The following is a 24728-nucleotide window of genomic DNA, read 5'->3' on the forward strand; positions in this document are numbered from 1 at the left end:
AACCTTGGACCCTTGAGTTAATTCTTTTCTTAATTGAGCCCACCTCACCTTTGCCCTATAGGAATGCAGCTTTGTCCAATGCTTTTTTGGAGGCTGGTGCCTGACTTTGGAATAATCACCTTTAGAGAAAGATAAGTTTCTTAAAATGTTAACAGGCCTCCTGGCCAGAAGACGATGTAATTCACCTGAACTTTTGCATATGATAAGTTTGAAAGCCTGGCTTCGATTAGGACCAGGAACCGCCGTCCTTGCATGACTCCACCCCTTCCCCCATTATCCTCTATGCACAACTTAAGGTATAAAAACTACTTTGGAAAATAAAGTGCGGGCCTTGTTCACCAAAACTTGGTTTCCCCATGTCGTTCTTTCTTTCACCTTCTAGCTGAATTTTTCCTCTGAGGCGGGGAAGCTCGTCAAGCCTACTAATTTTGCCTGGGCTTCTAAGATCCGACCGGGGAGTCCTTAGTGTCTCCTCTCCTTTGGGAGAACGGGAGGACGCTTGCGGTCTTCGTAGGTGACGTAAATTCCCTGCTTTGGAAGTTTATTCAGCCTCTTTTCTCCACTGAATTTCCTCACTGAGCTGTCCTCATCCTATTACTCTTTATATCTTTGATAAAATATTTAAATAAATAGGTCGCCGACGCCGTCCCCGCTTCGAATACCCTGGATCAGCCGGGGCTGGACCCCGGCAGTAGATAACTATTATCTCTATTTTACAAATGAAGAATTTGAGTAACTTGTCCATGGTCTCATAGCTACTAAGTTGGAGAGGGCTGGATTTGAGTCCAGGTTTGTCTAAATTGAAGGCCATGCTTACCTACCACATTATTTTCTCAGTCGTAAACTTTTCATGTTTGTAAAATCAAAGCCTACTGACACTTCATAAAATGCCTTGGAAAGGAGTAAGCATAAATTAAAAATAAATGGTACCATTTTCACAAGTTTAATTTTAGATTTATTGAAATGACAAACCGAACAAATTAATGAAATTGGGAATTATGTTATTTGTACAGAAACCTCATAAACCAAAGTGGGTGAAGATGAGATATGGAGCATGGTATCTGAACCCCAAGTTGTGGAAAAAGCAAAGAGCTGATGAGCCTTTGGTTGACCCCAAGGTCTTACATAAAGCTCAAGATGAGAATTTTAAAAAGGAGCTACAGGAGCAGGTATGTGTGTATGCTGAGACTTGATCATCTGACCTAGAGCAACTGCCACTTCATATTGAGTCAAAGTCTCTGGAGAAATTCAGAGGCTGCTGAAAGTCTTGTAACTTGCGCATTGAATTTGACAATGAGAAAGCCAAGTCATTTTATGAGGAATATGTAATAAGCAAGACTTGAAATCTCCTAGCTTCATGGTAGACACAATGTCTCTAAAGATGGGGCAACCACTCATTGTCCTCCTACTCTTCCTGAGTCCATGGATAAATTGGTTGTTCAAAGGGTGGTGTGACTTGGTAGGACCATCTCAGTTGAGAATGGATATAATGTCATGAGTTCTCTTTGAGTGAAAATGTGAGGTTTTGTTTTGTTTTGTTTTTAATCAGCAATGAATGAATGTTAAAATTGTGATAAAAAAAAAAAAAACTACTTTTATGCCATTCAGCAGAGTTGCAGGATCTCTCTGAGAGAAAAGGGACAAAGGTTAAGCACTGTTTGATGTTACAAAGCACCAAACACACAACAAGGATACGTTCTGGTTTTACTGTAGGTAAGCTGTGTGCCTGCCCATCTCTAGTGAGCAAGGACCTGATGGAAGAAGATGCTCACTATAGTCCTGAAATTTTGGAAATTTTGATGCAATGCTTATACAGGACTCCTGAGAATATTTGTGATCCTCTTCTCTGGATCAGCAGATTCAAAACTTCTCCCAGATAACATTGTAAAAACATTTCAAAAACATAAAATGCTATAAAAGTTTGGCTACTCATTCATTCAAAAGTCACTCATCAATTACCTCCTTTTGCTTGGAAAGCTGAGGCAGAAAGTATTTTATCTTTTCTAGAACTGGGTATGAAATTCTTATTTTCAAATGGGAAACATGACATGAATTTATGAGCCCAAGATGCTTATATATAAGCTTCAAAATAAATAATATTAGGCAGAGTTTCTTGTCATACAGTTTTTGGAGCTGCCTATCTAAATTTATGTGAGTTTAACATATGACACGCTAGCAAAGTAATGCTCGAAATTCTCCAAGCCAGGCTTTTTAACAGTATGTGAACCGAGAACTTCCAGATGTGCAAGCTGATTTAGAAAAGGCAGAGGAACCAGAGATCAAATTGCCAACATCTGCTGGATCATAGAAAAAGCAAGAGAGTTCCAGAAAATCATCCACTTCTGCTTAATTGACTACGCCAAAGCCTTTGACTGTGTGGATCACAACAAACTGAAAAATTCTTCAAGAGATGGGAATATCAGACCATCTGACCTGCCTCCTGAGAAATCTGTATGCAGGTCAAGAAGCAACAGTTAGAACTGGACATGAAACAATGGACTGGTTCCAAATCGGGAAGGGAGTATGTCAAGACTGTGTATTGTCATCCTGTGAGTATATCATGCGAAATGCCAGGCTGGATGAAGCACAAGCTGAAATCAAGATTGCCGGGAGAAATATCAATAACCTCAGATATGCAGATGACACCACCCTTATGGCAGAAAGCAAAGAACTAAAGAGCCTCTTGATGAAAGTGAAAGAGGAGAGTGAAAAAGCTGGCTTAAAACTCAACATTCAGAAAACTAAGATCATGGCATCTGATCCCATCATTTCATGGCAAATAGATGGGGAAACAATGGAAACAGTGCCAGACTTTATTTTGGGGGGCTCCAAAATCACTGCAGATGGTGACTGAAGCCATGAAATTAAAAGACGCTTGCTCCTTGGAAGAAAAGCTATGACCAATCTAGACAGCATATTACAAAGCAGAGACATTACTTTGCCAGCAAACGTCCATCTAGTTAAAGCTATGTTTTTTCTGGTAGTCATGTATGCATGTGAGAGTTGGACTAGAAAGAAAGCTGAGTGCCGAAGAATTGATGCTTTTGAACTGTGGTGTTGGAGAAGACTCTTGAGAGTCCCTTGGACTGCAAGGAGATCTAACCAGTCAATCCTAAAGGAAATCAGTCCTGAATATTCGTTGGAAGGACTGATGCTGAAGCTGAAACTCCAATACTTTGGCCACCTGATGCAAAAAACTGACTCACTGGAAAAGACCCTGATACTGGGAAAGATTGAAGGCAGGAGGAGAAGGGGATGACAGAGGATGAGATGGTTGGCTGGCATCACCAACTTGATAAACATGAGTTTGAGCAAGTTTCAGGAGTTGGGGATGGATAGGGAAGCCTGGCATGCTGCAGTCCATGGGGTTGCAAACAGGTGGACATGACTGAACGACTGAACTGACTGACTGAATATATGACATAAAACGGTTCCAGTTTACTTTCAAAAAATAACCAAACATCCTCAATGAGTTAAATATTTAAAAATAAAAACAGTAATGAAACTTTTGATTAAGGTGTCTAGAAGTTCTCTTTTAAGAAACATATTCTTTTTTTTTTTAAAGATTTTTTTGATGTGGACCATTTTTTAAATCTTTATTGAACTTGTTACAATATTGCTTTTGTTTTATGTTCTGGCTTTTTGGCCCCAAGGCATGTGGGATCTTAACTCCCTGGCCAGGGATTGAACCCTCACCCCCCTGCATTGAAAGGTGAAGTTTTAACCACTGGACCGCCAGGGAAGTCCCAAGAAACATATTCCTAAGGACTTAAATAATTTTACAAAAAGATTTATCTTAATGGTGAAAGCCAGTAAAGACACTTGTCATAATAGTTACAGTCAACTCATGAAAAAGAAATAATACTTAAATTTTGGAAATGTGGTTTATAGAACTATTACAGTAAAAGACTGTTTATCAGGCAGTTTAGACACAGGAAGGACTCAAAGCAATGGAATTGTTCTGTAATGACTTTTGTAAATCACACTTTTATAATACCTGAAGACTGAATATCTTGTGTACTTTAAGTGATGCCACTTGGCTATGCACCTCAGTTCACAAGACATGTATGCAGTTGTGTGCTGCTGAGGGCCAGTCGCCATGAGGGCATGGCTGTCTTGCTGGAAACACGAGTTTTGACTATTCTTAATTTAATTCATTTGGAAAGTGAAATGGCCTTAAAGAACTGAATTACAATGATAACTTCTACACCAAGATTATAAATTCAAATAAATTGAAGAAAAACCAAATGAATGCATGAATACCCTGAAGACATTGGGACTGGATCAAATCTTTTTTTTTTTTTTTTTTATCATGCCCTTTGGAGTTAATTCTAAAACTTGCAGATACATACTGAGTAGGAAAACACTCCCATTTCTTCCTCTACCACTCTCAATTCTGGTCAGCAAACGTGCTGAGGTTTTTTTTTTTTCCCCACACCAAGCAGTTTTCTGATTCTCCAACACCAGCTGGATGTCCTACGATTGTACTCAATGCTGACACTGCCTACCTGGAGACGCATCTGATCCCACAGTTTAAAGGCTCAGACCCCAAGACTGCCTCCACTGCAAATACCAGTCTCAAGTCCAGGTTGTCACCCCTGCTTCTGGCTGAGTGGCTGTAAATCAAAGGTTCCCATGACTCCCTCCTTGGGTTTGATCGTCTGCAAGAACAGCTCACAGAACTCAGGAAAACAGTTTACTTACAATCTAGTAAGATTACCAGTTTATTATAAAGAGGTATTTTCAAAAGCAGCCAGATGGAAGAGATGCACAGGGCACAGTATGTGGGCAGGACTCAGAGCTCCCTTACCTTCCCCAGGTACCTTCACATCCTTACCAACACGAAAGCTTGCCAAATCCCCTTCTTTAGATTTGTACAGAGGCTTCATTATACTGGGCTTCCCTGGTGGCTTAGATGGTAAAGAATCTGCCTCCAGTGCAGGAGAGCCAGGTTCAGTCACTGGGTTGGGAAGATCCCCTGGAGGAGGGCATGGCAACCCACTCTAGTATTCTTGCCTGGAGAATTCCATGGACAGAGGAGCCTGTTGAGCTACAGTCCATGAGGTCACAAAGAGTCGAACATGACTGAGCGATTTTAATTGATTACATCACTGGCTGTTCCTGATTAATTCAACTCTAGCTCTTCTCCCCTCCCAGGAGGTTGAGGTTGGAGCTGAAAGTGCCAACCCTCTAATTACATGGTTGGTTTCCCTGGCAACCTACTCCCATCTTGTAGCTATCTGGGGGGTTTCCAAAAAGACCTGGTTAAGATAAACTATGTCGTGGCTGAAAGGTGCTTGTTATAAATAAGGAAAAACTCACCTCTGTGGCTTTTATCACTTAAGAAATTTCAAGGCTTTTAGGAGCTCTGTACCATTAATGGGAAGAAGACCAAATACATATTTCTTATTATAAATCACGGGCTTCCTTGGTGGCTCAGATGGTAAAGAATCCACCTGCAATGCAGAAGACCTGGGTTCAATCCCTGGGTTGGGAAGGTCCCCTGGAGGAGGGCATGGCAACGCACTCCAGTATTCTTGCCTGGAGAATCCTCATGGACAGAGGAGCCTGGTGGGCTATAGTCGATGAGGTCACAAACAGTCGGACGTGACTGAGTGACCAAGCACAGCATAGCACATTATAAATGACAGTATCACAATTATTAATCTCAAATAGAGTCTAGACATCCTAGGTCAATAATTATCTAATTGATAAAATGTGTTGCTTATCCTTAATACAAGAGTAAGAAAAAGACCAGGGAAAGGAAAGTTGGGTATCTTTTGAAAACCTTTGTGGTCATCAACTTCTGAACATTATTTATACACATATTCCCACATGAAAAGGAAGTAGTTTAAAATGAGGTACTTGATAAAGGGCTCAGTGCTTTTAATTAGGACAAGTATGACATGAAGCTTCTGACAGCTGACTGTTTTTTAAACTGTGGACCCTCTTTCAGGAGGAGTTACTTGTGGACCTTCATGGAGCTGTTGCCTTTAAGAATTTTATTCTGAGCAGGGGCTACAGGATGCCGAGTGTGAGTAAAGGGTCATTTTGGAGAGACCCGCTTAGGGGCTCACAGTTGCTAATGGGAAAGGGGTCAGTGCCCTGATGAAATACTTCTTTTCCAGGCACACACCAGGACTCAGCCCTGGAGAAAGGGTGTGCTTACCCCAGACAGGGGCCCACAGATGGCGTTTGTTGTTTTGCCCTTTTCATTCTGCCTGTTTGCTTCCTGTTGACTCACCTTCCTTGGGTTTGGCCTTAATGGGACCAAATGAAAGGGATCTGTGTGCAGGGAGAGAGGCTGCTGCTAAAACACTGAATCCTCCAGGAATGTTGTCTCCCTCACTTCCACTTCTAAGGTCAAGGAGCCGTGCTGGGGTCAGGACCAACTGGAGCTGGGAGTCACAGTACTACTATTGTGCTGTATGTGGGCAGGAGGAGAAGAGGATGAGATGGTTGGATGGCATCACCGACACAATGAACATGAGTTTGAGAAGCTCTGGGAGATGGTGATGGACAGGGAAGCCTGGTGTGCTGCAGTCCACGGGGCTGCAAAGAGTCAGATACGACTAAGCGACTGAACAACAATGCAGGGTACAGGAGGATGCAGACTAGGCCAAAGGGTCACTTCCCAGACATCCCTGAGGGCTCTTCTGTCTTTTTCTCACTTTGTGAGCCTGTGCAGCTGCCCCTGCTGCCTCCCACGTGGAGACTGTCCTGGAAGATGACAAGAGTGGGGCGGGAGGCTGGTAGAGCAGACGGTTGAGCAGGAGGGCCGGCAGCCTGGAGCTCTGTCCCTAGACCAGCCTGTCACCACAGCAGGAAGCCAGGCCGGCCTGGGGCCTGAGTCACGGCTGATGAGTTCTGAGCTTGTCCAGTGTCTCCTGTGTGCACTCGGCCCGAGGAGTCTTTAGGAGGCCGTGCAGCCAAGATGGTAGACTTTCCTGGAACCACGATACTGGATTTCTTTTTTCCAAGAGTGATAGAACGAACAATAACTTATACTGACTGGCAAACGGTGGAGAAGGAAATGGCAGCCCGCTCCAGTATTCTTGCCTAGGAAACCCCATAGACAGAGGAGCCTGGTGGGCTAGTCATGGGGTCACAAAAGAGACACCTCTGAGCAACTGAACAACACCACACTGGCAAATAGGTATTCTGATCAAGCTCAGATACAGACTGATTCAGAGTGAAATCAGGCGATGTGAGGGGAAAGTCTAGTGTGTGACATAGACCAATGGGCTAAAAGACTCTGTTATAGAACTAGCAATGAAATCTATCCTTTAGCTCTGAGCATCAACTGTAGGCCTACTAGATGTAGTAATGTACTCATACACATTTATGGATTTATAATAACTGCCTCATTTGCATATACAGCCTGCATAAGTATATTTATATGTATAATATATAAAATATGTGTATATATTTTACATGATTATATAATTGTATAGATTATATAATACATACAACCTTGTACTTAGCTTAAATATAATTATGTGTATAGATATATATATATCTATACACATGCAGACAGATTAATATATATTCTTGCCAAGGAGATTGTGTGTTTGTGTGTGTGTGTGTATATATACACACACACATATATATGTTGTAATTGGATATCTTGATATTATGATGACTCATAGTTTTTCTGAATATTCTTAGTGGCAAGAGATTTGTTTTTTCATTTTGCTTTTTCTCCTGTTCATTTAATCCATTCTGTTGATGAACATTTAATTCAATTTTGGGCAAAAAGAAGCATGCCTGAATCACTGGCTACTCTTTTAGCTGCATCAACTGAAGAGAGATGATGCCTCTGGCTATAGCTGAGTCCCATGCGAACACCTGCATGTCAAAACCCTGGAATATTTTCTCCCTTTCTTATATCTTATATCCTTGATTTTAGCCTTAAGATTTCAACTAAAAGAGAGGAGGAACTCTATTATTGTAAATTATATATATATATAGTCCTTTAGTCATTGCTTAAATTTATATGTGAGCATTTATTCTCTTTTCACTCCCCTAATTTCTGTGTATATACACATTCATATATGTTACATGAACATAGGTACATACACATTCCAGTATCTGCTTCTGGATTAACTGCTCTGTGCATTACTGACAGCTTCATTCCCTCAGCTACACAGAGGTCCAGGCCTTTAATAGCAGAGATGAGCAGTACAAGGCTGTGCTGAGCTGGGCTGAGCTGGACTTAGCCATAAAATGAGTGTGAATTAATCTCGGCATTTCTGATGATATGCAACTACCTTCCAAAGTCCACCATCTAGCATGGTCTAGTCATCAACATCAGATGTTGAGTACTATAAGGATATACAGTGGAGTATGAGATTGTGAATTCAGGTATGGTATTGGTTCTGAGCAGACCGTACAATTTTCATTTGCCAATTTTAGCTTCTCTGGTCTTTTTTCTTTTTTTAGTTCCTTGAGAAGATGTATATGAAGAAGGAATGTAAACGTGAGTGTAACCAGAGACAGTCCTATAAAATAACTCAAGCATAGATGAATCTTGGGAAGATGATTAGACAGTTTTCATTTACTTAGCTATTTCTCTCCTGTTAAACATTAAACAAAATGTATGATGAATGTCCCCCCACAAATGTACAACTTTGACTTGGCAGCATCCATAAAATTTATAACTAATACTTGTAAACATTTCAGAATGGTCTTCTGCTTCAGTTAATCAATATTTTATATATCTTATCAACTATGAGATCAGTATTCATATTTGGTGTTCTAACATTTTTGTAGCATTGTCAATATTACAGAGTTATATCAACTATTTGTAAAAATAAATAAAACCTTAAGAAAGCCGAATTACTTTCTTGCATTTTTCCAGAGTATTATTTTCCCGGCTTTCAGTGAATATCTCCTTTACTTTTTCTTTACAATATAATCTTCTTTCACTTGAATTCAGCTTACTGAGGATTTTTCCCCATTTTTTGGCATGTTAGTCTTGATAATAAATGTGTACTCATAAGGTCATGGATCATAAAGTTTAATGGAAACTCAAGATAACATTATTAAGATTAAATTTTAAAAATATTTTTATTAAAAATGTTAATGCTTATGTTAGGGAAAATTAGGAAATATAGATTAGCGAAAAGAACATTAAAAAATACAAAGAATTTCTGTAGAGTGTGCAATAACCACTCTTTAGTCATTGGAATGCATCTTTCTAGATCTTTCTCTCTAGATAATTTAATCAAAAGGGGTTTATTAAAAGGCTATTGGGGAGTTCCCTGGTGGTTTAGTGGTGATTGACTCCACACTTCCAATACAGGGGGCTTGAGTTCGATCCCCGGTTTGGGATCTCCTGCAAGCCACATGGTGCAGTCAAAAAATAAAAATGCAAAAAGGATATTGGTTCCCAAAGTTTTATCAGTTACTATATATGTCTTCAAATCCAAAATCTCTGGCTGATGGATGACCTTTCATCCTCTGGGACTGTCATGGTCCCATTTCAATAATGTAGCTGTAAATGAGTCTTTATGTGTCCAGACATGTTAGGGTGATGGAGTATATGAGAGAAGCAGTGAGCCCATAGTGTCAGCCTATTGCTGTGAAATGAGTTTCAGTGTTGAGTGGGATACCACAGTGGTGAATAAGCATTCAGGAAGTCTGTGAATGTTGGTGTGGGCAGAAGTTTGTTAAGCAGGAAAGCAAATCCAACTCCAGAATTAGTTGCTTTTCTAGCAAGGCCACTTTTCCCAGACTCCCTTGATGTTTCAGCTCATTATACATTCCTGCATCGTAGCCCATGGGAGCCATGAAGGGAGAGCTGCTCAGCCTGCAAGCATAGAGAAGGAGGCTTCCAGTTGTACTAGGCAAGCTGGGGCAGGATTTTGGCATTCAGTCCCATAATTCTGACTTTCAAGTGTTGAGTGGAGGAGGTGTTGGGGGTGGTCTGGAGAGAATTCACTTATTTCCCTGGACACATTGTTCTTGGCTTTGTTACATTCAAGCCTGATTTATACCAGGGACTCAAATTTGGTTTTAATTGCCAGACAACTATTCTGCAGAAGCTGTAGCTAGATCAACCTTACTGAACGGAATTTAAGATATTTCATCCGGAGTCTGCATTTCTGCCTCCATGCCCACTTTGCTTATGACATCTCTGGGCAACCTTGGTGCTCCTGGAGAAAGAAGGGGGCTGGCATGCAGAGGCTAGGTTAAACTTTTCCCTTGATTATTTAGTGCTTCCTCTATAGTGGAGTCTTTTGGGTGCATATTCCCAAAGAACCAAATCCCCTCATACTCTGATCCATTCTGTGCAATCCACCATATACCTCTTCTCCCAAACCTCCTTGTCACCAGCCCTGCATTCATGATCCTTCCAAGTCTCTGGCTTCTAAGCTAAGCCATCAGCTGCTGACCATTAATTGGTGACACATTCTCCTCAGGCTATTTCTCCTTTCAGGCAAAGTGGTCAACAGGATAAAACGCTTACATTTCTGTCTGCTCGAAAATTCCTCTTCTCAGCTGTTCTTCAGGGCCACCCTTGAGTTGGGCTAGAGTATCTAAGCAGTCCACTTGTGGCTGCTGCCATCATATTGTGGAGGTTGTCTGTTTCGTTACCCGGACTTAAAGAACATCCCCAGGTGAGGCATATAGGCTGAGGAAGATGGCAGTATGGTAGGAGTGGGCACACCGTGTCTTCAATTTCTGGTCAAACCCAGTCCTAAATAGAAAACTGTCATCTGATTATGAGAAACAATATAATTTGGTAATTAAATCTGTGGACTTTGGAGCTGTGAAGCCTTGATTCAAACCCAGCTCGCTCCTTATTAACTGTATGACTATGGGGCAAATTGCTCATCTCCTCTCTGTTTCAGTGTTCTCGTCTAACGTAGGGATGATAGCGATAACAACAGTACCATCTCCCAGAATTGGGGTGGGGATTAAAAGGAAAGCTAGCAGTAAAGTGCTTAGAGCGGAGCCTGGCACACAGTGCACACGCACTAAATGTTAGCTGACTTTATGGCTTAGGGGATCAGATGACCCCCCGTTGACGATGAGCACCAGTCGCTTGGTTACCTAAGGTCTCATGATCAGGCTGCTGTATGAGCCGGCGCCAAGCAACAAGCTGAGATTGGTTCTTCTAAAGGAGAGTGGTTACATGCCACAGAGCTCACAGCTCAGCTGCAAAGCCCTGGGGGCCTGAGCTCTGATTCGCCTTTCTGGCCGTGCCAAAGCTCCATTCAGCAGCTCTCTGTGCCACAGGTGCTTCAAGCATTCTGGCTTCTCTGGGTCAGACGGCAGAGATTTCTGGACCATCTGAAAGCCTCCTCTCACTTCAGGCCACCCTCCAAGCTGGCAGCCTCTCAGATTACTAAAGAAATGAGCTGAAACAGCACATCTAAATCTGGCCTCCAAAATCCAAAGAGTAGTACGTGTAGCACATCATCATATGTTATTTCCAACTCCCAAGTGTAATAGATGTAAATAACCTCAGAAGCGTAGATGCTAACAAAGAAGGGGTCAATAGCCAGGAAGTAATGAATTTTTGAGTTTTATTCCATTTGGCTTTAATATAATTTATTTTAATTGTAAGTGTATTTAAGTTTTTTAAATTTATTTATTTTATTTTTGGCTGCGTCGGGTCTTAGTTGCAGCATGTGGGATCTTTGTTGCATCATGCGGAACTTTCATCTTGGCCCATGAACTCCCTAGTTACAGCATGTGAGCTTAGTCACTCCGCCCAATGTGGGAATCTTAGTTCCCTGAACAGGGATGGAACCCAAGGCCCTTGCATTGCAAGGTGGATTCTTAACCACTGGACCACCACGGTAGTCCCCTTAAGTCTTAATAATGACTGTGTTTAACAACCAGCTCACTAAATTCTTGAAAATTTAATAATTGCTTTTGTGAGCTGGGATAAACTGTCTCCTACTGATGGTAGGATTCAAGTCAGTGGCCGGGGGTCAGGGGAGGGTGTTAGGGGTGAAGAATAAAAAGAATTGTCTACCCCAACCTCCTTCTGGGTTATTTCCACAAAAACCATTTTAGGAGTCTTCATGCAACGTGGGAAAAACCTCACCACAGAGGGGAGTAGGGAGAAATTTTCTGACAAGGAGGGTGCATTCGTTTGGGTCTTTATTGCTGTTCAGTCAGCAAATCTCGTCCGACTCTTTGCGACCCTGTGGACTGCAGCACGCCAGGCTTCCCTGTCCTTCACTATTTCCCAGGGTTTGCTCAAAGCCTTGTTCATTGGGGCTGCTGCTGCTGCTGCTGCTGCTAAGTCGCTTCAGTCGTGTCCGACTCTGTGCGACCCCGTAGATGGCAGCCCACAAGGCTCCACCGTCCCTGGGATTCTCCAGGCAAGAACACTGGAGTGGGTTGCCATTTCCTTCTCCAATGCAGGAAAGTGAAAAGTGGAAGTGAAGTCGCTCAGTCGTGTCCGACTCTTAGTGACCCCATGGACTGCAGCCCACCAGGCTCCTCCATCCATGGAATTTTCCAGACAAGAGTACTGGAGTGGGGTGCCATTGCCTTCTCCGTCATTGCATCTACCAAGGAGCAAATGACAAAATGGCAGTAGACGTTTGAGAGATTTACTGGGGTTGGGAGTAGGAGAACACAGAGAGTCTTTAGATTCTGATGCATGTGTGATTCCCTGTGGAAGGAAAAAGAAGACTTGAGTAGGAAGAATTTTGACTCCAGCACAATTCAAGTAAAAGTTTGGCCAGGCCAATGGGGAGACCTCAAGTCAAGGTTGACAAGAGGAGGCATCTCACATTTTGCTAAAATAGGCCTGCCTTGGTAGGTCTGCATGCTCAGTCATTGGCTGGGAGCAGCCCAAGAGAGCACGACCTTGGTGAGAGGGTGAAAGATCCTGAGGGGTAACAGCTGGGTCCATCAGTCACTTGTACTCCCTGCAACAGGCGATCCAAGCAACATATTTTCATAGGGTTGGGAGGTGAGGGAACGTGAAGCCATCTGAACATTCCCATATGGTCACAGTTCAGCATTTAGGGTCTCACTATTTCCCATCAATACTCTGCCTTCACATAAGAGACTTTGCAAAGCTGTGAATTCAAATGGTATTTTAAAAAGTTTTTTTTAATTTGTTTTATGAAGATACAGTTTACATATAATAAAAGTTATTCATGTTAAGTGTATAATTCTTCTATATTTGACTATATGAAATCATGTGACCATCACCACCACCATCAAAATATAGAATATTTCTAACAACATTAAAGATTCCCTCTCACTCCTTTGCTCTCAGTCTCGTTTCCTTCAACCTGATCTCTGTCTTTCTCTGGCTATTAGTAATTCTTTATTATAAAATAATTTCAGCATACCAGAATATATAAAGAAATGTAGCTCTTTCACTCAGGCCCGTGGCACCGGCAGGACGGGCAAGTGTCGTGGTCTTTGTATTGCCAGGAAGCTCCGTAGCCCCCAACGAGACCAGAAGTAGTGTGATAAACAGTACAAGAAAGCCCATTTGGGCACAACCCTGAAGGCCCACGCTTTTGGTGGTGCCAAGGGAATTGTGCTGGAAAAAGTAGGGGTTGAAACCAAACAGCCAAATTCTGCCATCACAAGTGTGTCAGGGTTCAGCTAATCAAGAATGGCAAAAAAATCACTCCTTTTGAACCCAATGATGGTTGTTTGAATTTTATTGAGGAAAATGATGAAGTTCTGGTTGCTGGATTTGGTCGCAAAGGTCATGCTGTTGGTGACATTCCTGGAGTCCACTTTAAGGTTGTCAAAGTAGCCAATGTCTCTCTTTTGGCTTTATACAAAGGCAAGGAAGAAAGACCAAGATCATGAATTTTGATGATGAAAGCACAATAGTAATCAAGTTTGATATACCAAAAAAAAAAAGAAATGTAAAAGCTTGCTCATAAATCATTGCCTGGCTTCATCAGTCTTAGCAACAAATGGTATTTTAATTTAGCAAATTAAAGGATCATTTCTTTTCTTTCTCTCAGTTCATCAGCTCTAAGACATGAGATTTTTATAGAAAAATCCCAAGGACTCTCTGATTTGGTGGGATTGTGTCTGTTTCAAAAAAGGCCCACAAATTATTTGATACTCTCTCTTCAAAATGTATTGTCTAATTTCTTTCCCCTTGAGTGTGGGCTGTGTAGACTTGATTTTAAGGAATAGAATATGGGAGAAGTGATGAATTGTCGCTTCTGAGACTAAATCATAAAAGGCATTGTGGATTTCTCATTGTTCTCCCTTGAGTCATTTGCTCTAGGATAAACCAGCTACCATGTTGTGAGGAAAGGCCCACACGGCAAGGAAATGAAGCCTTTTGCAAATAGCCATCTTGGAAGAGATCCTCCAGCTCCATTAAGCCTTCAGATGCAACTGCAACCCCTTCTGACATCCTGCCTGCAACCATCCGAGAGATACTGAGCCAGAATCACCCAGTCAAGAGGTTTCTGAATTCCTAACCCATAAAAATGACTCTAATGCTTGTTGTTTTAAACCATTAAACTTAGGGATTATTTGTTGTGCAGCAACAGATAACTAATAGATTTTTGTCCCCAGAAGTAGGATGCTATAACAAGAATGTAAAATGTGGAAAGGAGAAGAATTGAGAAATAGGTTGAAGCTAGAAGAATTCTGAAGAAACGGTTAGCAGAAGCCCCACAGACTTTAAGGAGGCTGTGGGTGAAGACTAGCAGGAAAATGAGGCAAATACAATTGGAAATTGGGAGAACTGGTCTCCTTTTTCTGCAATGGTGGTTTAATCACCAAGTTGTGTCTGACTCGTTGTGACCCCATGGACTGTAGCCCACCAGGCTTCTCTGTCCAAGGAATTTCCTAGGCAAGAATACTGGAGTGGGTTGCCATTTCCTTCTCCAGGGGATCTTCCTGACCCAAGGATCAGACCCGTGTCTCCTGCTTGACAGGTGGACACTCTGCCACTGAGCCACCTGGGAAGCCCCTTGTGATATAATAGCAGGAGGTTTATCCACACTGTCACCTGAAGTAACATGGAAAGTAGAATAGCACCTGATGAATGGTGATGTCTAAGGAAATTTTTATACAGAGTGTTGAAGGTATGGCCTGGTCTCTTGCTGCTTATAGTAAAATGCAAATTAAGCCAAAAGGACAGTTAAAAGCAATCAGGACTTCATGGTTTTGAAAACTCCTGGCCTTCTCACATGACAACTGATCTTTAAATTAAGAAATGATTTGTAGCAAAGATTAAATCCAAAAGGACACACAAAGGACACAGCCAGGAAAACATGGTCTAAAGATAAATCCAAGGATGTTATTGTCAAATCCCTTGTTAAGATCTCATAAAGATCAAAGATGATTCTTCAGAGGACATTTAGGCAGACAAAATTCTAATGAAATTTTTAGTGTGCCTCACAGTCTTAATCAAACAATGGAGCATCTAAGAAATTGGAGGGTGTTGTTCTTCAGCAGACTCTCAAGGTTGAGAAGGGCTTATTGTAAAGAGATTTGAGGATTTGGCTCTTGAATAATGATGTGGACTGAATAAGATTCATAGGAGATCTGCAAAGTTTTTTGAAGAACTGGATTGGAATAAACATTGCCAGCTTGGACTAAAAGTGGGTGTGTCTGAAAGGGGATGAGTGTATTTTGCAGGTGAGATCAACATAAATAATTTGTATCTGAAGGACAGGCTATACTGGTCTTAGACTATGTCCACAAGTTATTTGATTTTCTTTCCTGCGAAGGAAATTTGGAGGAGTTAAGCTCTCTTCTTGAAGGTGGGCTGTACTTGGCTGCTTACTTTTTTTTCTTTTTGACTGTGTGGTCTCAATAGTTGCAGTATGTGGGCTCTCTAGTTGTGGTTTGCGGGCTTAATTGTCTCTCAGCCTGTGGGATCTTAGTTCCCCAACCAGGGATGGAACCCGTGTCCCCTGCATTGGAAGGAGGGTTCTTAACCACCAGAGAAGTCCCTACCTGCTTACTTCTAATGAATAAAATGTGTCAGAAGTGGCAAAGTGCAATTTCCAAGACGAGATTATAAAAGGCATTGTACTTCCTCCCTGCCTTCTCTTGTATCACATGCCATAAGACAGTTTTTCAACCTCAGCCCAACTGATGTTTGGGACATGGTTATTTTTTGTTTTGAGAGGCTGCTTGTGCATTATAGGATGTTTAGCACTATCTCTGATCTCTACTCACTCAAAATTCCCCTAAACTGAATTGTTTTGTCAAAGTTTATATACATATGTATACACACACACACACACACAAATTTCCTTATTTATTCTGGCTTTTTTTTAAAGGCTTTGTATACCCAAAATGCCCTTCAGAAAGTTTGTATCTTTTCCTACTTTCACAAGTTGAATCTGTAGATATTTTTTAAAAAAAAACATTTTTGCCAGTATTGGTTTTGTCTTTCAGAAATCTTTGCCAATATAATAGACAAAAATTGGTATCTTGTTTTAATTTTTTTTTATTATTGGTGACTTTGACCATTTAAGAAATGATTTTGGTCTGTTGTATTTCTTTGTGACTTAGCCCATTTTTTTCCTGGTGCATAAGCAAAAACATAGGACTTACTTTCTTTTTTTCAACTTTTTATTTTATTGGAGTATAGCCAATTAGCAATGTTGTAATGGTTTCAGGTATACAGCAGAGCAACTCCTCCATACATATCTAAGTATGTATGTCATAGTCTAAGACCAGCAACTCCCCAAACTCTCCTCCCACCTGGGCTGTCACATAACACTGAGCAGACTTCCTTGTGCTGTATGGTAGGAGAACCTGCTTCCTAGGGCAGGTGGTTCTGCATATTTTGATGAGGAGGGCTGGAGAAGCCCCACTTCCCTCACTACCCATCGTAGGCAGGTGCCCAGTGTACACAATTCTTGCTTGAAAAATTTATTCCTTTAGTTTGTTCTCCCTCTAGATTTTAAAATATCAAGCAAATCCACTGTTGGGTATTAGTGATACATCAACTTTCTTTTTGACACATTTTATCAGATACCAATACATGAACAGTGCCATGGTCGGGTGGGAGCAGGAGGCAGTTAAAGAAGAATACTGAAAAGAGGAAGAAGACAAGAAACCAGATAATGGTCACTTCAAACTTTGCCTTAATTGCCAGTGCTTTCTCCACTCACTCAAGTTTGAGAAATCCTCGTTCAGAGCTATGCTTCTCATTGGTCTGTGAAGGCCCTTGTCTGGTTATTTACTTATTTATTCCCCTTTATTCCAAAGCCCATTCCTATCCTTTCACCCAACAGAGATACTACCTTTAATCCGTTTAAGAACTGACCTTAACAGATGAACAAGGTCCTACCCAGGAAACTATACTCAATATCCTATGATAAACCATAGTGGAAAAGAATATGTATAACTGAATGTTTTGCTGTACAATAGAAATTAACACAACATTGTAAATCAACTACACTTCAATAAAATTTTAAAAAAAGAATTGGCCTTAAACCTACACTTTTAAACCTAAAGAGTGTTATTACGAGAGCATATATATGTTTTCAATGTACATAAATGTTATTGTACTAGAAATATTATTGCTTCCTACATTTTAGTCACTAATATGTATTTAAGATTTAATTACATTGCTGTATAGATCAAGTTCATTGTCCTAATGACTTCATAGCATTTTATCAGCATCCACTATGTTTTACTTACTATTTGCCCATGATGGGCAGCTACGTGGCCTTGAACTTACCATTACCCCAAATAACACATGTGTCCCCTTACAGTCTTGTCCAAAGTTTCTCTGGGCCATACATGCTCAGGAGTGGGATTGCTGGGTCCGGGGGTATACATATACGTAATTTCACAAAATTCTTCCAGATTGTTCTCCAGATTATTTGTCCCTGTTTACTGTAGCCACTGGGCTTCCGTGGTGGCTCAGCTGGTAAAGAATCCGCCTGCAATTGGGAGACCTGGGTTTGATCCCTGGGTTGGGAAGATCCCCTGGAGAAGGGGAAGGCTACCCACTCCAGTATTCTGGCCTGGAGAATTCCATGGACTTTATAGTCCATGGGGTCGCAAAGAGTCGGACACAACTGTCTTTCCCTTTCTTGTCACATCAGTAGCATCACATCTCTCTAATAGTTGCCTTTCAGGGGTATGTAAGATGGTGTAACATCATTGCTTTAATTTGCATTTATCTGACTACTAAAAATTTGAGCATTTTTGTGTCTTTTTGTTAGTCATTCATTTATTCAACCAAAAATTACCCTGAGTGCCTATTATGTTCCTGGCACCAGGTAAAAGCATCCCTTGTTGATTTTATACTGGATCTCATGTCTTTTTTTTGGATCAGTTTGTATGAGTTCATCATATATACACATATTAATGCCTTGTCAGTTTTAACAACACAAAAATCTGCTCCCCACATGAATCTATCTGCTGTCTGCTGTCTGCTATCTCATTGACCAGATAGCCTTATTTTGATGAGGTCAAGAAATTTTTTGGCCTCTTCTATTAAGATTCTCTGGGCTTCCCAGGTGGCGCTAATGGTAAAGAATCTGCCTGCCAATGTAGGAGACAGAAGAACCTCAGGTTTGATCCCTGGGTTGGGAAGATCCCCTGGAGGAGAGAGCATGGCTACCCATTCAAGTATTCTTGCCTGGAGAATCCATGGACAGCAGAGCCTGGAGGGCTACAGTCCGAAGCGTTGCAAAAAGTTGGATGCGACTGAAGTGACTTAGCACTCAGGCACACACATTATGATCTCCTGGAGAAGGAAATGGCAATCCACTCCAGTATTCTTGCCTGGAAAATCCCATGGACAGAGGAGCCTAGCAGGCTACAGTCCATGGGGTTGCAAAAAGTCAGATACACCTGAGCAAGCACTCACACACATTATGCAATATTACAGTGACAGTCTCTTGGATTTTGTTCTATTAGTAGTAGTTTAAGCATTTATATTTAGGACTTCATTCCATCTGGAGTCCACCATTTTACGTGGTACAAAGTAGTAACCTAACTTTATTTTTCTCTATGTAGTGAACTTGTTCTCCTGACACAGGTTTTCCTTTGCTCTCAGGGTTTCATCATTCAACCTAAGAGATCTCAGCCTTGAGTCTATTCTGGGAACCAAGATGAGTCAGAGGTTTGCAAACAGTTGCATTTGGAAAATGTCCCTGTGAAATCTGAAACTGGGCAACTCCAATGTTGACTGCTTTGCAGAAAGGTTTGACTTGTGGTTAATGTTATGTGGAGTAGCTGGAGCCAGAGGCTTGACAGCAACAGACAGGTGCTGGTGGTGAGATGTTTCTCCTACAAGGTGAGGGCTTGTGGAGAGGACTTAAAAACCAAGAGCAAGGCTAAATTTACCGTAAATGTTGGAATACTACCAGGGGGATTGTCTAGTATCACACATTCAAATTTGCACACTCGCAGCAAAATGTAAGCTTTGAAATTTGGACATGATTTAAAAGTATTAGGGGGCAACGTAGCTAGAGTTTCAAGCATGAGTCCTGGGAGGTCAAGAACACTGGGTTCAAATCCTGGCTTGGTCGCTTAGCAGCTGTTTGACCTTGGGCAGATTATTCCTCTCAGGGATTTAACATGAGATCATCCTTATAAAGCATTTAGCTCAGGGCCAATATGTACTAGGCATTCAATGAACAAAGACAATAGAAATGCTTATTACATAATAGACTCTGCATTCTGGGGAATACAAAGAATAAACAAACTCTGACCCCCAAGAGGTGTACGATCTAACACAGGGATGCGATAAACTACACAAATAATTATACCATAAGAGAAAAGCTCGAAGTTTGCTCTAAGAGTATTACAATATGTAATCAGAGTTCAAAGAAAAGAATGGCATATAAATCTGGGGGCTGGGTCTGGGGCTAGGATTAGGGGCTGGGGAAAAGTTTCATGGAAGGACTTGGCTTTGGGGAAATGTCTAGACCAATGAGCAAAGGCTCCTGCAAGAGAGTGCCCATAGGGCTAGAGTATAGATTAACGGTAAAAGGAAGGCCTGTTGGGTTGTGTCATGGAGACCTTGAAGGCTGAAATGGGGTTGGATTTAACCTGATAGACAGAGAAGATGCTCTGCTCTGAGCTGTGCATTGAGGATTAAACAGGAGTGGCTGCTGAGTGGATTGCAACCAGAGGGGAGGGAGGTGCGGGAGGATGGTATGGTCTGGACAGGTTAGGTGGGGTCTGAATGGGGGCATGGGCACTGGGAGCGACAGGTAGGGAGCAACGCAACAGGCCTGTGATGGAAGAATCCACAGGACTCCCAAGGCAACCTCTTCCCCAAAGCCACTTCCTTCCTACCAGCTCTCCTTCCCTTAAAACTATGCCTGGATTTCCTTTCTCTTATTTAGCTGATAGGTAACCTCACTTATGGCCCCCTTTGTATCTCAATATGTTTCTTTCATTCCTTCTTTTCTTTTTTCCTGCCTGTTTCCTCCCCTCCTTTCCTCCGAGGCCGCCCCTTCTACTGGTGTTCTCGACCCTGCCTTTCATCCTCATGGAATCTCCACCAAGGACTTCCTGTCCTTCCTCCTCATGTCTTCCTGCAGGTCTCCCCCGGCTCTCTCCTGCTTACAAATGTGCCAGGTGTCTCTCAGGCTAGAAGAGCTTCCCTTGGATCTGGTTCTCTTCTCAAGTGATACTTCAATTTCTCTCCTACCCTAAGCCTCCAGGTTTTTCCAGAGAGGGTTCCCTCCAAGTCAGCCTTCATCACCTTCACCCCTCAGTCTTCCAAAGCAAGCCCCCACCTCCACAAACACTGCAGAGCCACCAAGGACGTCTTTGAGGCCGAATCCAATTGTTTTTTTTTCTCAGCCCTCTATCCACGAGGCTCTGCTGAGTGATAACCCCGTTTTCCCCACGCCACCTTCCCCCACTGTTCTCTGTACCTGACTTTGCAAACAAAGCTCCTGAATCTCTCTTTTCTTAGCTTTTCCTTCCCACCCTCTTTCATCCCTGCCCTGCAACAAGGCCCTGGGAATGAACAATCTTTTCCTGTACAAGTTAAAGGAGAAAAATGTATATAAACATGTATATGTTATCCACCCTCTGGAGTCAGGCCCCAGCTAGGATCCTCCTGCTCTGTGTGCTATGGGCGCACAGAATAAGATTGAAAGCTTGGTAGAAGCAAAGGGAAATTGTATTCTTTGATCAGAGCATGGGGAGGTAAGGGCTCCTGCTCCAGAGCACAGCTCTCCCTGTGGGCAAGGCAGTTTTATAGGGTCCTGACACCGGGGAGTGGAGGGGAGGGGGAGGGGTAGAGTTCGCATTAGGCAGGCTCAGCCGTGCTGTTTCAGACCGCAGTGCTCACTTGGTGTCTCTGCACAAGCCCTGCCACCATCACGAACAGCGGTCCTGGGCTGGTGCACTCTCACCGCATGTGTCAGATGCAAGCTCTTTGCCTGTGGCCCTCTGTAGGCAAGGGAAGCTAGACTAAGCTAGCTAAAGTTAAAGAAGAGGTTAGACCGTATCACCTAGGTTCCATCTTGTTTTTCTTGGGGATTCCAGTGGGGTTTTGCTGGTGACAAGTATATTTATTTTATATAAACTTAAATATATATATTTATATATATAAAGGATTCCCTGTTGGCTCAGACAGTAAAGAGTTTGCCTGCAAAGCGGGAGACCGAGTTCGATTCCTGGGTCAGGAAGATCACCTGAGAAGGAAATGGCTACCCACTCCAGTATTCTTGAATGGAAAACCCCAAGGATGGAGGAGCCTGGTGGGGCTACAGTCCATAGTGTCACAAAGAGTCGGACACAACTGAGGTTATTTATAAATATATATATAAACTTAAATATATAATATATAAATAACTTTAAAATATCCATCTATGTCTATTTATACTCCATTTAATAGAATAATAATCAGTGAGAAAATGGGCACTTCATTATGGCCCCTAAAACATATCATCAAGACATAATTGCAAATAAGTAGCAATATGGAGGCACCCTTTCAATCTTTCTTGCAATTATGCCAAGGGCTGAAGTTAGGCTTATTCTTTTGTTTTCCCTCTGGAATATTAGTGTCTACCATGATTTAATTGCCACCTCCCTGTGAGGAATTTCCAATATCTCCAGCCCTGACCCTCTTCTTAAACAATAGACCCCCAGTCCCGATGTCCTGATAGTACCTCAAACTGAACCTGTCTCGACAGAACTCATCATTTTCCTCCCTCATCCTACTGAATCTGCCACCCTTTTTTCTTTCCATCTTGCTAGGCTTCAAGATCTTTGTAGAAGCAAAGAGCATTATTTTGAAATTGTATAGTGGTAAATACAGTATTGTTAGTGCTGTAAGAATGTTTTTAGAATATGTGGCTGTAGACTTTTAACAAATATGATAGTGAGTGGAATATATTTTTCTAAAAACAGCAACAAAGAAATCAATGAGTCAACATTTAAGTTTAGAAAATCCAAATAAATAATATTCTTTAAAAATGCTGCATGATAAACCTAATACAATTCTTTTTACAATGTAAATAGAATTCTGAAAAGTTGGGGAGAATTATGTTTTTCTTCCTTATATTTTTAATAAATGAAATAGTAATTGATGACAACAATCAACCTTGACTAAGAGCCTTCTATGTATCAGAATTGAATAGAAGGACTTGCATTCTAGGATTTTATAGATCTTCTGGAATTTCATTCATTAGCACATTGATTAAAAAAAAAACTAAGTGATGAAGCAGTAGCTAAAGTTATCAGTGAGGAAAAAAAAGAGAAATGTTCAGATTTTCATATTATTTGTAAAATCACTCTATTGCCTTGAGTTTATAAAACTTAAAAACAGCCTATGTATGACATGTTTCACTTTGGCAAAAGGAGATGAAATAATCCTAAATTATTCTATAAAATTCTATTAAAAATTTGATCTATAATAGTCTTATAAGAAGCAATTAGTAGGAGTCCATAAAGAGTTCAGTTCAGTTCATTTCAGTCACTCAGTTGTGTCCAATTCCTTGAGACCCCACGGACTGCAGCACGCCAGGCCTCCCTGTCCATTACCAACTCACGGCTGCTGCTGCTGCTAAGTCGCTTCAGTCGTGTCCGACTCTGTGCGACCCCATAGACGGGAGCCCACCAGGCTCCCCCATCCCTGGGATTCTCCAGGCAAGAACACTGGAGTGGGTTGCCATTTCCTTCTCCAATGAATGAAAGTGAAAAGTGAAAGTGAAGTCGATCAGTCCTGTCTGACTCTGTGTGACCCCATGAACTGCAGCCTACCAGGCTCCTCCATCCATGGGATTTTCCAGGCAAGAGTACTGGAGTGGGTTGCCATTGCCTTCTCCGAAACCAGCTCTCGGAGTTTACCCAAACTCATGTCCATTGAGTCAGTGATGCCATCCAACCATCTCATCCTCTGTTGTCCCCTTCTCCTCCTGCCCTCACTCTTTCCCAGCATCAGGGTTTTTTCCAATGAGTCAGCTCTTCACATCAGGTGGCCAAAGTATTGGAGTTTCAGCTTCAACATCAGTCCTTCCAATGAACATTCAGGACTGATCTCCTTTAGGATGGACTGGTTGGATCTCCTTGCAGTCCAAGGGACTCTCAAGAGTCTTCTCCAACACCACAGTTCAAAAGCATCAATCCTTCAGCGCTCAGCCTTCTTCACAGTCCAACTCTCACATCCATACATGACCACAAGAAAAACCATAGCCTTGAGTAGACGAAACTTTGTTGGCAAAGTAATGTCTTTGCTTTTTAATATACTGTCTATGTCTAGGTTGGTCATAACTTTCCTTCCAAGGAGTAAGCGTCTTTTAATTTCATGGCTGCAATCACCATCTGTGGTTATTTTGGAGCCCCCCAAAAATAGTCAGCCACTGTTTCTATTGTTTCCCCATCTATTTGCCATGAAGTGATGGGAACGGATGCCACGATCTTAGTTTTCTGAATGTTGAACTTTAAGCCAACTTTTTCACTCTCCTCTTTCACCTTCATCAAGAGGCTCTTTAGTTCTTCTTCACTTTCTGCCATAAGGGTGGTGTCATCTGCATATCTGAGGTTATTGATATTTCTTCCAGCAATCTTAATCCCAGCTTGTGCCTCATCCAGCCCAGCGTTTCTCACGATGTACTCTGCATATAAGTTAAATAAGCAGGGTGACAATATGCAGCCTCGACGTACTCCTTTTCCTATTTGGAACCAGTCCATTGTTTCATGTCCAGTTCTAACTGTTGCTTCTTGACCTGCATACAGATTTCTCAGGAGGCGGGTCAGGTGGTCTGGTATTCCCATCTGTTGAAGAATTTTCCACAGTTTATTGTGATCCACACCCTCAAAGGCTTTGGCATAGTCAATGAAGCAGAAATAGATGTTTTTCTGGAACTCTCTTGCTTTTTTGATGATCCAGCAGATGTTGGCAATTTGATCTCTGGTTCCTCTGCCTTTTCTAAGACCAATTTGAACATCTGAAAGTTCACAGTTCACATATTGCTGAAGCCTTGCTTGGAGAACTTAGGGGGTGGGGAAGGGTGGCACTCACTTTGGAGAGAAGAACTTTGAATGCATTTTGAATAAAGAGGCAGACTTTGCTACTGCCTACTTTGAGAGGAGGTAAAAAGGAGAAATGTGGTTGCCATTTACCGAGATGAGGAAGTCAGAGCAAGTAGTGGGTCTGGGGGTGTCAGATTTGAGTGAATTGGGTTTGAGATGTCTACTAGCATAGCATCCGGGGGCTCTCCAGGTGGCCCTAGTGGTAAAGAACCCGTCTGCCAGTGCAGGAGGCATAAGAAACACGGGTTCGATTCCTGGGTCGGAAAGACCCCCTGGAGGGCATGGCAACC

The 24728-nt window shown here is 41.9% G+C and overlaps 1 protein-coding gene and 1 pseudogene across 1 annotated transcript in view; both read left to right on the forward strand.

Moving 5' to 3' along the window:
- Positions 1-8842, forward strand: part of FAM47E (family with sequence similarity 47 member E) — a 32265-nt gene extending 23423 nt beyond the window's left edge. Inside the window, exons 7-9 of the mRNA XM_070371899.1 lie at positions 1014-1169; positions 5957-6034; positions 8443-8842. Of these exons, the coding sequence (XP_070228000.1) occupies positions 1014-1169; positions 5957-6034; positions 8443-8523 (315 nt within the window). The 3' untranslated portion in view covers positions 8524-8842. The remainder of the gene's footprint in view (positions 1-1013; positions 1170-5956; positions 6035-8442) is intronic.
- Positions 8843-10645: 1803 nt separating this feature from the next.
- Positions 10646-17408, forward strand: LOC102271166 (small ribosomal subunit protein uS12-like; annotated as a pseudogene).
- Positions 17409-24728: the final 7320 nt, after the last annotated feature.

The sequence above is a fragment of the Bos mutus genome, chromosome 6, assembly GCF_027580195.1.
Source record: "Bos mutus isolate GX-2022 chromosome 6, NWIPB_WYAK_1.1, whole genome shotgun sequence".
NCBI lineage: Eukaryota > Metazoa > Chordata > Mammalia > Artiodactyla > Bovidae > Bos > Bos mutus.